Source organism: Babylonia areolata, chromosome 8 (assembly GCF_041734735.1).
Source record: "Babylonia areolata isolate BAREFJ2019XMU chromosome 8, ASM4173473v1, whole genome shotgun sequence".
Classification (NCBI taxonomy): Eukaryota; Metazoa; Mollusca; class Gastropoda; order Neogastropoda; family Buccinidae; genus Babylonia; species Babylonia areolata.
The window spans coordinates 6,624,200-6,636,699 of record NC_134883.1 but is presented as its reverse complement, the minus strand read 5'-3'; the positions used below and the strand labels follow the sequence as shown (position 1 = coordinate 6,636,699).

General features: G+C 43.2%; 1 protein-coding gene across 1 annotated transcript in view; it reads right to left on the bottom strand.

The window, feature by feature from the left end:
• Positions 1-7,360: 7,360 nt before the first annotated feature.
• LOC143284489 (uncharacterized) overlaps positions 7,361-12,500 on the bottom strand; it is a 10,233-nt gene continuing 5,093 nt past the window's right edge. Inside the window, exons 2-3 of the mRNA XM_076591177.1 lie at positions 10,503-11,109; positions 7,361-7,783 (exon numbers count right to left, since the gene is read on the bottom strand). Coding sequence (XP_076447292.1) covers positions 10,569-11,096 — 528 coding nt within the window. The 5' untranslated portion in view covers positions 11,097-11,109 and the 3' untranslated portion in view covers positions 7,361-7,783; positions 10,503-10,568. The remainder of the gene's footprint in view (positions 7,784-10,502; positions 11,110-12,500) is intronic.

Genomic DNA, 12,500 nt, shown 5'->3' with positions numbered 1-12,500 from the left:
GAGAACGTTGATGTTTTTGGCTTTTTGTATTCGTTATCCCGGGCAGTCAATTGAGTTGTTTCTCTTTGCTGAACATCTGTTTCATCTTTCTAGTTTTGATCTGTGTGTGTAATGTGGGGTGTTTCTTCAGGGAAATGCTTAGCAGGAACTTTTATTTTATTATATATACATATATAGTAATGTCGCAGTAGTTTGCATTATTCGATTGTTGATCTGTGTTCGTGTGTGTATTGTGCCTGTAGGTGCGTGTATGTGTGTGTGTCACTGAGTGAGTGCGTGAGTAATGTGTTTGGGTATGCGGCTTGTGTTCGTTGGTGCATGTGTGCGTGCGTGCGCGCGCGCGCGCGTGTGTGCGTGTATGTGTGTGTGTGTGTGTGTGTGTGTGTGTGTGCGCACGCTGTGTGTTTTGTGTGTTTGTATGTATGTATGTATATATGCATGCGTATACGTGCTTGTGTTCTTTCAATTTCAATTGTCTATTTAAAAAAAAAAAAACCTGTTGCATTTCTGGATTTAATCAACTGACATGACCTATTTTAATTTTTCTCTCTCGCCTATATTTCAAATTATATGCATATGTTTGTGTGGGGATGTTTGAGTGAATGTTTTTAGTGCTATTGTAAAGCGCATAGAGCTTCAAGAATATGCGCTATAGCAAGAAGTCTTAATAAATAAAAATAAATAAACTTGACAAGTTAACGCGGGCACCCTTTTAGTACGAAGCCCATTATGTAATTTCTGTAATTGTACTTGAATATGTATTTTCAAATATTCTCCTTTGATGGGCCACCCTCCTCAGTTGTACCCGGTCTCCCCTCATTGACCATTCAATCCCCCGTCCAATTCCTCTCCTGTCTTTTAAACGCCGAGGCAACATTCAAATTTGAAAATTAATAGGCCGCTATAACAAAATGTCAACAACGACCAGTATCATGTGTGACAGGACAGCCAACAAAATCCCTCCTCATGCAGTTTTCTCAGGTAAACCTATACCCACCCGGGTGGAGTGAGGGAAAGCGGAACCTCGAACTCTACTTTCTCATTTCAGTTCTGCATATACCTTCTCTCGTCTATGGTATCCACCTTCATTCTCCTCAGTTTTCCTCTAGAAGGCATGGTACTGTATACGTATCCGAATCAGTACTGTAATCATTACACGGCGGCCGGGTACGACCGTGCCCACCTCTGTGTGTGTGTGTGTGTGTGTGTGTGTGTGTGTGTTGTTTTGTTTTGATTTATGTATATTTTTTCCTCTGTTACGTATCTCTACTAACACCATGGTTTCATTTTCATTAAATATTGTGTAGTGTAGACCTTAATCAGGGCGGGGACTGGATGTAAAAAAGCACACCAGTGCTTAACTATTATCCTCGAAATAAAGAATTTGCCTTGTCTGTCTGTTTCTCGGGCTCTCTCTCGGGCTCTCTCTCTCTCTCTCTCTCCTCCCCCACCCCCCACCTTCCCCGATCCCGGCCGGTTCCGTCATTGGATCACTTGTCCCAAATTTCGTTGTTTGACGGTTTTTATTTATTTATTTTATTTTATTTTTTTATTATTTTTTTTTAATACAATTTTTAACAGTTTATTTTGCCAGGGGTTTTTAACTTGCCCATGTGATCCCGTCGTTGAGATAAATGATGTCTGAGCAATAAAAAAAAAAAAAAAAAAAGATAATAACAATCATAATGATGATGATAATAGTAATAATAATAATAATAATGATGATGATGATGGTGATAATGATATTGATAACAAAAACAATAATAATAACTATAATGATAATAATAATAATAATAATAATAATACAAACAACAACAACAATAATAATAATGATAGAGTCTCCCGTCGGTCCGACGGATGAGTAGGCAGGCAGGCTTATCTGTCGGTGTGTGTCCTCATGGGAGAAGAGGCCGATTCTGGATGCGCGGTACTTCCCACAGGTGTTGCAAGGGAAAACATCTCCAGAAGTTGAGCCTTGCTTCCTTCGCTCACGCTTCTCTTTAATGGCCAGCGTTCTCTTGTTTTCAAACGTCTTTATGCCACTAGAGCACAGCATCCTCCAGCGAGAGCGGTCAAGGGCATCAGTTTCCCAGGAAGCGATGTCTATGTCACAGGCTTTGAGGTTTGTCTTCAAGGTGTCCTTGAAGCGCTTGCAGGGTCTTCCACGTTCACGGTGGCCTTCCTTCAGCTGGCCATACAAAAGCATCTTTGGGATCCTGCTGTCTGTCATGCGGACAGCGTGTTCTGTCCAGCGTAGCTGGCACTGGATCAGCAGGCTTTCGATGCTGGGCAGGCCGCTTCTCTCTAGGACCTGGAGGTTGGAGACCCTGTCTTGCCACTTTATGCCGAGGATCTTTCGTAGGCATCTCTGGTGAAACTGCTCAAGTTGTTGAATGTGACGGCGATACATCGTCCATGTTTCACAGCAGTACAAGGTGGTCAGCACAACAGCTCTGTAGGTTTTGATTTTGGTGCTGAGCCTGATGCCTTTGTTGTTCCACAGCCTGTTGTTGAGTATGCCAAAGGCGGAGCTGGCCTTGGCGATGCGCAGCGTCACTTCTGCATCAAGGGCTCCGTTGCTGCATAGGGTGCTGCCCAGGTAGCAAAACGTGTCGACTGACTTGATCTCTGTGTCATTGATCTTGATTGCAGGTGGGGGGGGGGGGGGGGGGGGGGGGGGGGGGGGGGGAGGCACTGGCGTTCTGTGAGCTAGGGGCTAGCTCGTCATTCCGACATTAGCCTGGTTGCCTGACCAGCACAGGTGACTTTTTAGTGAGGAGGAGTTGTGCAGTCCCTTCCCCGCTCTCTCGCCTACCGACGCTCACAGTCGCACAGGTGCAGATACTGCCACGTGTAGGACGGCCTCGGCAGGTGCAGGTTTTTTCTTCGGAGCTCCGTCTCCTAGGGGGACTTCCAGTCAAGGATAAGAGCTCCCCCTGCCCTTTAGTCATCCTCTTCCGCCTTCACAGCCGTTGAGGAAGGTTTCCTCCTCCGCCTGGTCCCTTGTTGGGAGACTTCACATGCGGCAGGTAGTACTGGGTTACATGGTACCAGTAGAAACAAAAGGGTTGTCCGTAGCAAATGATTTCGTAGAAATATTATTATTATTAAATAATAATAATAATAATAATAATAATAATAATAATAAGAAGAAGAAGAAGAAGAAGAAGAAGAAGTGTGCGCTAGTGTGGGGTGTGGTGGGGAGAGGGTAGCTAAGTGAGGGAGATGTGTAATGACCACAAACGTCATTCGGACGACTTCCTCCAAACAACAGAACGGGTCATAATGAATGCAGTCGTTTAACAGGCGAAGAGTGAAGACATCCGCTCCCACATGGACACTGCTGGACGTAACTGAGCCTAAAAGCACCGCATCCTGGTATCTCATTGTTCTTTCTCGACTCGGACTTCGATCTCGGTGTGAATATGATGTCATTGTCGTGACAGGACTATGAGTCAGCTGATCTACATCCATTGGCTGTCAGTTGAACAAATTTAATCATACTTCATTGGAATAATGAGTCATTCGATTGAGACAATAATCCGAGGTCCTGTGTGCAGTATGAAACAAAAGAAACAAAAGGGTTGTCCGTAGCAAATGATTTTGTATAAATATTATTATTATTGGATAATAATAACAATATTATTGTTATTAGTTTAAAAAAAAAGTATTTATCTATTATTTATTTATTTACTTAAAAAAAATTATTTTATTTTATTTATTTTTTATTATTTAAAAAAAATGTTTGTGGTGTTTTTTTTTAAATATTTATTTTCATTTATTTTATTTTATTATTTTAAAAAGTATTTATTTATTTATTTATTTTTCTCAAGGCCTGACTAAGCGCGTTGGGTTACGCTGCTGGTCAGCCATCTGCTTGGCAGATGTGGTGTAGCGTATATGGATTTGTCCGAACGCAGTGACGCCTCCTTGAGCTCAGTACTGATACTGATACTTCGTAGAAAAATCCAATTTGATCGGAAAACAAATACAGTTGCAGACAGAAGAAAAGGGTGGCGCTTCCTTTGTTGCGACGAGCTTTCCCTGGGGAGAGCAGCGCGAATTTCACACAGGGAAATATGTTGTGAGAAAAGTGTAACACAATATAATTCGACAGTACAAGAATGTGATCAACAATCCTAGTATGGGAGGCAAACCTCGCAAATTGAAGGCTTGCTGTTTACCGCAGTTAATTCCCATAACTGCGTTGTACGATTTAGTGTCGTGAGGGTTCAAGCACGACTATGTTGACTTAAATTGGGACAGTGTCAGGATGTGAGCAGAAGTAGAAGAAGGCGATGATTTGCGTATTTCTGTCACATCTCATGACAAATCAGATATGAGTGCTCAACCTCGTTCACCCACCCCATCTAGCTAGAGAGCAGTGTGGGTTGCGCTGATTGCACGAGATTCTCAGTCTGTCTGTCTCAGTTCAGGCTGTCACTGAACTGAGATCAGCCTCTTCCTGGTAAGCAAGTGACAAGATTCTCGGTTTTTCGCCCGCGACTGTCAGAAGAGGCAGCCGTGCCAGTCTTTGGGTGCTTCAGGGCTGTTTGGCCGTCTTGACTCTAGGCTAGTCAGTGGGGATCAGTTTCCTCCGAGTGGTTGTGTGCACTTCGTTTTCTGTGTTCTTCCAGCCTTGGGGTAGTGGTACCTCTTCTGGAAGTGTTTTCAGCGTTCCCACCTTCCGTGTTCATCCACCGACTTCCCTACCCTTCCACTGACCCTCCACTGTCTCCCCGGAACCCCTCTGCCTGCCTTTGACTTCCATAGTCCAGGCGTTCGTTGGCTGCTGCCGCTGCCTTCCGTCGCCAGCGTTTCTCTGGCCTGGTGCTCGGCTGCCTGGCTGTTCTTCGTGTTCGTCGTCACTTGCTGTTCGTCTTCATCGTCACTGTTCTTCGTGGTCGTCGTCACTGTTCTTCGTGTTCGTCGTCACTATTCTTCGTCGTCGGTACTTACTGTTCGTCGTCGTCGTCACTACTTCATCGTCACTACTTCATCATCAACGTTGTGCTTGTGTTTCCATGTCTTAAAGCTCTGTTTTTTTGTTTTTTTTGTTTTTGTTTTTGGTGTTATTTATCCATTCTATTATTTAAGTCTGATGTTGCAGCTGGGGTTGTGGTTGTTTGTGGACAAGCTCGGTGTGTGATTAAATAAATGTGAACCCTGAATTGTTGTAGTCTGTGTTTGTGGTGTCTGGGTGTTAGTGCTGGGCTGGGTGGGGGTTTCTAGTCTGCTCTCTTATAGAGCGTGACAATTTCTTTTTGTTTTGTTTGTGACTGCATACTCAGAGCACACGAACAAGTCAAGCTGACGAACGTGGAAGTGGTTGTTCAGTGTGACTGCGTGCATCGGATAATTTGGTACGGCTTTTTGTACAGACTTCTAGCATTTTTTTTTTTTTTTTTTTTTTTAAAGAGCAAAGGCTGAATCAGATATACAAACCTCTCGTCATTAACCTTTCCACTGTGGTTTAAATGTACTACCCGAATTTGATATCAAACTTAAAACGCACAAGCGTAGTTGAAGAACACATGCGTTTACGTACACGGCAGTATACATAGTTACGTCCATAATTATCATCCACGTAAATACAATCATGACACCTAGCACCTCACACATGTACAGACTAAAGCATGCATACGCATGCGCGCACGCGCGCGCGCGCACACACACACACATACTCACGAACACATACACGCGCGCACACACGCACACACACACACAAACTGAAAATATGCGTGTAGAAAAAAATAATCAAAATACAAAACAAAACAAAACAAACCTGGTTAGTCGAGGTTCCACTGAGTAACGAACACTAATGATGATGATGATACCATTATTAAATATATCTATTTAAGCTGCAAAAGACCCCCCCCCCCCCACCTCCACCCAGCTCATGTGGCGACGCCGGGAACTTCTTTCAATGTGATGAATTATGAAAACCCCACATTATGGAAATTTTGGGCTTGGATTAATTTTCTGCCGATGCCAGTGTTTTATTTCTGCTATTTTCTTTTCCGGGTTATCTTTCTTTCTCATTTTTATTCTTCCCCGGGTCAACACAACTGTATTTGTTCTGACTTCCTCGCACGCGCGTATGTGTGTCAGTGTGTGTGCCAGTGTGTGTGTGTGTGTGTGTGTGTGTGTGTGTGTGTGTGTGTGTGTGTGTGTGTGTGTGTGTGTGTGTGTGTGTGTGCGTGCGTGCGTGCTCACGTTTCTGATATATGCATAAACAGTCTCTCGTAGCATTCGTTCTACTCGCCCCCCCCCCCGTCCCCCTTCCCCCAAAGAAACAATAAAATGAACAAAAGCAGACAAACAACGAACACCCCTCTGCCTCGCACAAGAAAAAAAAAAGAAGAAAAAAAAGACATTTACTTTTTTTTGCATTTTTATTCAGCTCAAAGATAACATATTTCAAAGGAAAGTAAAACTGGGAGAATCTCTACTGTTTGAGAATGCGAGTGTGAAATTGATTAATCAAGCTGTAGACATATATATATAACAGAAGTCAATCGAAGTCAGAGTGGTAGCAACAGGTAGTCACAGTAGTAGTAGTAGTAGTAGTAGTAGTATACGAAAGCTAAGCAGGAGGAGGAAGAAGGGAATTTGTTTCGCGCGTTCTTGGAAATCCGGGTAGGCTATTCTGACGGTGTTGAAGGCATTGTCGGAATTGTTGAAGTCCCGAACATTCTAGTGTTGTGACCAGCCATTGGAAAACTGTTCAAAAATGGCTTCTTTTTTTTTGTGTGTGTGTTGTCTTCATAATGGGTGAGGGGCGGGGGGAGGGAGGGAGGGGGTGGGTGATGGCCTTTGCTCTTTTAACAGAGAGAGAGAGAGAGAGAGAGAGAGAGACAGAGGGAGAGAGAGGGAATGGGGAGGGGAGGTGGGCACACACACACGCACGCACAGAGAGAGAGAGAGAGAGAGAGAGAGAGAGAGAAGGGGGCGTGGGGTACGGGATAGTGGGGGTGCGGGAGTGGTGGGGGTGCGGGAGTGGGGGGGGGGGGGGGGGGGGCGGGGGGCGCTGAGAGAGACACAGAGAGTGGCTCCGCTGTAAAGAGAAGACTGATACCATTTTCTGTATTGAATACAGCTTAATATTAATATCTCTATAGACTCATTGGTCCTCTTCCGCGAGGGCCATCATGGGAGACCTTGCTTTTGAATCTAACGCCTGTAATTGATGGGAATGGCAAATGAATTAAGACGACACAACGAGTTCAGATTATGTGGCTTCTGTGTCTCATTCGGGACAAACGCTTGTTGCCACGTTATGATGAGAAACAACAAAACAACCAAAAAACAAATGAGGACTTTTGAGGAATAAGTAATTCAAAGCGATTCCCGGATGGTGTTGTATTTTTCTTTGTGTGTGTGTGTGTGTGTGTGTGTGTGTGTGTGTGTGTGTGTGTGTGTGTGTGTGTGTGTGTTCGTGCGTGCGTGTGCTTGTGTTTGTGTGTGTGTGTGTGTGTGTGTGTGTGTGTGTATGCGTGCGTGCGTGTGCGTGTGTGTAAATTGTGTGCTAATCAAAAGGAGTAATGAAATGGAAAAATTCCAACTCTGCACGGGGGGCGGAGGTGGGGGAGGGGGCGGGGGGGCGGGAGGGGGGGAGGGAGGGATTGGTGGGGGTGAGGGTGTTTCTGGAGAACCCAGTTCGCAGTAACGCGCAAAACATTAGTTAAGATAGACGTATCTCGGTCGGGTGAAGAACATTTCACTTGCGGATCCTTGAGAGCACTTCAAAGCACGGCGAAGACCACTGGAATGCCGGCAGTATCTGAAAAGATACAACAACAACAACATAAAAACAGACATTAAAGCACATCACTGTGTAGTGATGGCCTAGAGGTAACGCGTCCGTCTAGGAAGCGAGAGATTCTGAGCGCGCTGGTTCGAATCACGGCTCAGCCGCCGATATTTTCTCCCCCTCCACTAGACCTTGAGTGGTGGTCTGGACGCTAGTCATTCGGATGAGACGATAAACCGAGGTCCCGTGTGCAGCATGCACTTAGCGCACGTAAAAGAACCCACGGCAACAAAAGGGTTGTTCCTGGCAAAATTCTGTAGAAAAATCCACTTCGATAGGAAAAACAAATAAAACTGCACGCAGGAAAAAAAAAGAAAAAAAAAGAAAGAAAAAAAAGGGTGGCGCTGTAGTATAGCGACACGCTCACCCTGGCGAGAGCAGCTCGAATTTCACACAGAGAAATCTGTTGTGATAAAAAGAAATACAAATACAAATAACTGATGTTCTGTGTCACTGAACACAGGTTGTTGTGTGTACGGGTAATGTGGGGGGAAACTTTGAGATTAAGAGAGAGAGAGAGAGAGAGAGAGAGAGAGAATCTGAATGTTTTATTCACATTCAGGCCTCATCCCCAAGTGAAGGGGTATACGAAAACATGATACAATTTCACCAAACAACGTAAGGAAATTAACGTAGATATGGACAAAACATACATCATACTGGCTTTACTAAGTAGCGATTTATCTCCATTTGAATGCCTTATAAAAGAACACGGAGAGAGAGAGAGAGAGAGAGAGAGAGAGAGAGAGAGAGAGAGAGTCAAGACTAACAAAAAAAAAGAAAAAAAAGAAGAAGTATTTCTCAGGGCAGTCCACTTTTTCTGTCTCATCCAGCCGATAAATCTTATTGTTAACTTGACGTTGAAAGTCTACACCGACCCATCTGACTTACCTTTAACTAAAAATGTATGCACTTTGCAGCCGAAACAAGATTCAAGACTAAAAAAAGAAGAAGAAAAATTGTTTTCTTAGGGCAGTCCACTTTAATTGTCTCATACAATTGATCAGTCTTATTATGTTAGCTTTACGTTGAAAGTCTACACTTTAACTGACGGAACCTAAACTAAAAACTTACGCACTTCACAGCCGAAATGATTCTTTATGGATATCGGTTTGTCTCTCCCCCCCCCCCCCCCCCACGCCCCCACTTCAAAACCATTCAGTTTTTTAAACACACACACACACACACACACACACACACACACACACACACACACACACACACACACACACACACACACCTTTCTCAAACCATTCAGATGAATTTTTTTTTTCGTACTGGTAAGAAACTGCATCAAGTCCCCAAACTTCAGCTTTCATGCAGTACTATTGGTTGAATACGTGAATCAAATAATCTGATGACCTCATGTTTGTTTTTTTGTATTCACGTATTTCTTCTACTACATAGGAATTATTTACCGCCCTGAAATATTTGTGCTGGAGTGAATACACTATATATGCTTTCATTGAAAAACGAAAAACACCACCAAAACAACAGCCTGTATTAATTTCACCTTGGATTACCAAATGTTTGTGTTATAGTTGGTTGTTCTGTTAAGGTATCCTTGTAATTCCATGTATTTCGTATAAATTTGTGGGTGGGAATGAGTAGCATTGTACTAAAAAAAAAAATGATACTTACGAATACAAATTTTATTTTTGATTTGTACTGATGTAAATAGAATGTTGCATGTAACCGAAAGAGAGTTTAGCAGTGGAAGGAAACGTGTGTGTGTGTGTGTGTGTGTGTGTCTGTGTCTGTGTGTGTGTGTGTGTGTCTGTGTGTCTGTGTGTGTGTGTTTGTGTGTGTGTGTGTGCGTGCGTGCGTGCGTGTGTGTGTATGTGTGTGTGTGTGTGTACGTGCGTGCGTGTGTGTGTGTGTATGAATAGAATAGAGAATAGAATAGAATAGATTTTATTGTCATGAAACCGTAAGGTTTATAAGACACAAGTGCAATGGTAAATGAATGAACGAATGAAAAAAAAACACAATTAATCAATCAGTTAATGTAGTAAATTGCAGCAACATTCATAAACAAAATTTCCCAATCTTGTTTGTATATATTCATCATCTGTTAGCATCACCTGACTGGGAATATGTCCTGTGTTATTCGAATGTGTGTGTGTGTGTGTGTGTGTGTGTGTGTGTGTGTGTGTGTGTGTGTGTGTGTGTGTGTGTGTGTGTGTGTGTGTGTGTACGTGTGTGTGTGTGTGTGTGTGTGTGTGTGCGTGTGTGTGTGTACGTGAGTGTGTGTGTGTGTACGTGCGTGTGTGTGTGTGTGTGTGTGTGTGTGTGTGTGTGTGTGTGTGTGCGTGCGTGAGTGTGTGTGTGTTTGTGTGTGTGCGTGTGTGTGTGTACGTGAGTGTGTGTGTGTGTGTACGTGCGTGTGTGTGTATGTGTGTGTGCGTGTGTGTGTGTACGTGTGTGTGTGTGTGTGTGTGTGTGTGTACGTGCGTGTGTGTGTGTGCGTGTGTGTGTGTGTACGTGCGTGTGTGTATGTATGTGTGTGTGTGTGCGTGTGTGTGTGTGTGTGTGTGTGTGTGTGTGTGTGTGTGTATGAAGGTACCAGGTGTGGGAGGAGGGTGTGGCAGGGGAGGGAGCCGTCATTGTTTTTTTTGTGATTTTTTTTTAGATGTGGAGTGGAAGATGATCAGATTTAATATCATAATTTGATAACCTGTGCGCATACCTTTTTTTTTCTTTTTTTTTTTCTTCTTCCTGGTATTTGAAGTCAGTAATGCGTCTTCAGTCTTGATTATTGTGGCGGTTGGGCTCCTCCTTCTTCTTCTACCTTGGGTGTTTCCTCCTTCTCCCCAACTTCCTTCGGTGTTTCCTCCTCTACCTTCTCCTCTGCTCCTTCATTCGTTGCTTCCTGTCCTCCCGTCTCTTCTCCTTCCTCCTCCTCCTCCTCTTCTTCTTCTTCCTCCTCCTCCTCTTCTTCTTCTTCCTCCTCCTCCTCTTCTTCTTCTTCTTCTTCTTCCCCCTCATCTTCATCTTCCACTTTTTCACCGCCCTCCTCCTCTTCTTCGCTCTCTTCCTCCACTTCCATCTGTGGTTCTTCTTCCTCAGACGAATTCTCTCCCTCTTCATCGTGTTCGTGCCTCGGTGGAAATTCACCGGACATAGGGTTATGCTTGGCGACATCCATGTGACCTTCCATGTCCTCGGGTGAGGCAGCTTGCGCTTCGTTGGGCTGCCCGTTTGCGTGAACGCTGGCGGTGGTTCCTTGGTGCGGACACATCACCAGGAGGAGGGTAGAAAACAGGATCGCTCGGAGCAGCATGTTGAGCGTGCGTCTGGAAGGGGAAAAAAAAAAAAAAAAAAAAAAAAAAAAAAGGTTAGTGGGTGAGTGAGTGAGTAAGTGAGTGAGTAAGTACTTAAGTAAGTGAGTCAGTAGGTAGGTAAGTGAGTCAGTAGGTAAGTAAGTCCCAACACCGACTGTCCTAAAACCCTCGTGGCCGTGAGAGTGGGGGTGTAACTCGGGCAAGAAGCTCTTACTATGATCATATTCTCGCCCAGGTAGTCAGGACAGCAGTTACCTCCTCTACTGTTCTGATGTTCACGCTCGGACACGACTGACTATTATATATATATATATATATATATATATATAAGTAAGTAAGTAAGTATGCAAATCAAGTAAATAAGTAAGCACACACGTCATATAATAAACAGATAAATAAGTAAATAAAAAAAAATAGACAGGTAGCTATAAACAAATAGATAAATGAATAAAATGTTTCAAGGAATAAAAACGAATAAAATGAAACGAAAAACAAGAAAATAAACATATGAATGAACAAAGACTCAGACACATAGATACACAGAGAGAGAAAATACGTGTGTAGCTAAGTAAAGCCATCATTACTACTGCTCACGGCAGTTAAAAAGAAAAAAAAGAAGAAGAAAAAAAGCAGACACACAAATGCATAGATAAACAAATATGTAACTTGGTCAAGCTATAATTGCTACTTCTGCCATCCATCGATATGATAATAATAATAATAATAATTGCTATTGTTGTTGTTTCTTTCGTTTATTCTCAATAGTAAAAAAACAAAAAAACAACAACAAAAAACAAAAAACAAACACAAAAAACATTGTGTCACCGCAATCTGGAAACATTCTCAAGTGCATATTAATGAGAAAATACTTTGAAATGGTCATTGTGAATTACCATTTATTGAGAGAATGTAGACTTGATGGTAAGAAAAAAAAAAGAAAAAAAAGAACACCCCCCCAAAAAAACACACAAAACAAACAACAACAACCAAAAACAACCCCCTCCCCCCCACAAAACAAAAACCGCTTCTGCCAACGACATTATGGAATGTATGAAGCAAGGTTTAGTGTTGGGGTATGACATGGTCCATAATTTCCTTTCTGACGGCTCATGGGGAGGGCAAATCTGGTCCACTCCAAAGTTGATCACATCGACAAAACAATGATGACGATGACGTGGGGACCGTGTGTTACTGAGGACGATGACGATGATGGTGCTGGTGATGATGATATTCAGCCCATAATGACATAAGTGACTGCAAAAGAGGCAGAGCCGTCAGGGTTCACGTGTGACTCCTGCTGGACAACCAGACCGAAAATGCCCGACGGGGCTGGCAGAGAGGTTTACACACACACACACACACATGTATATTTGGATCGATATATATGTATGTATGTATTTACA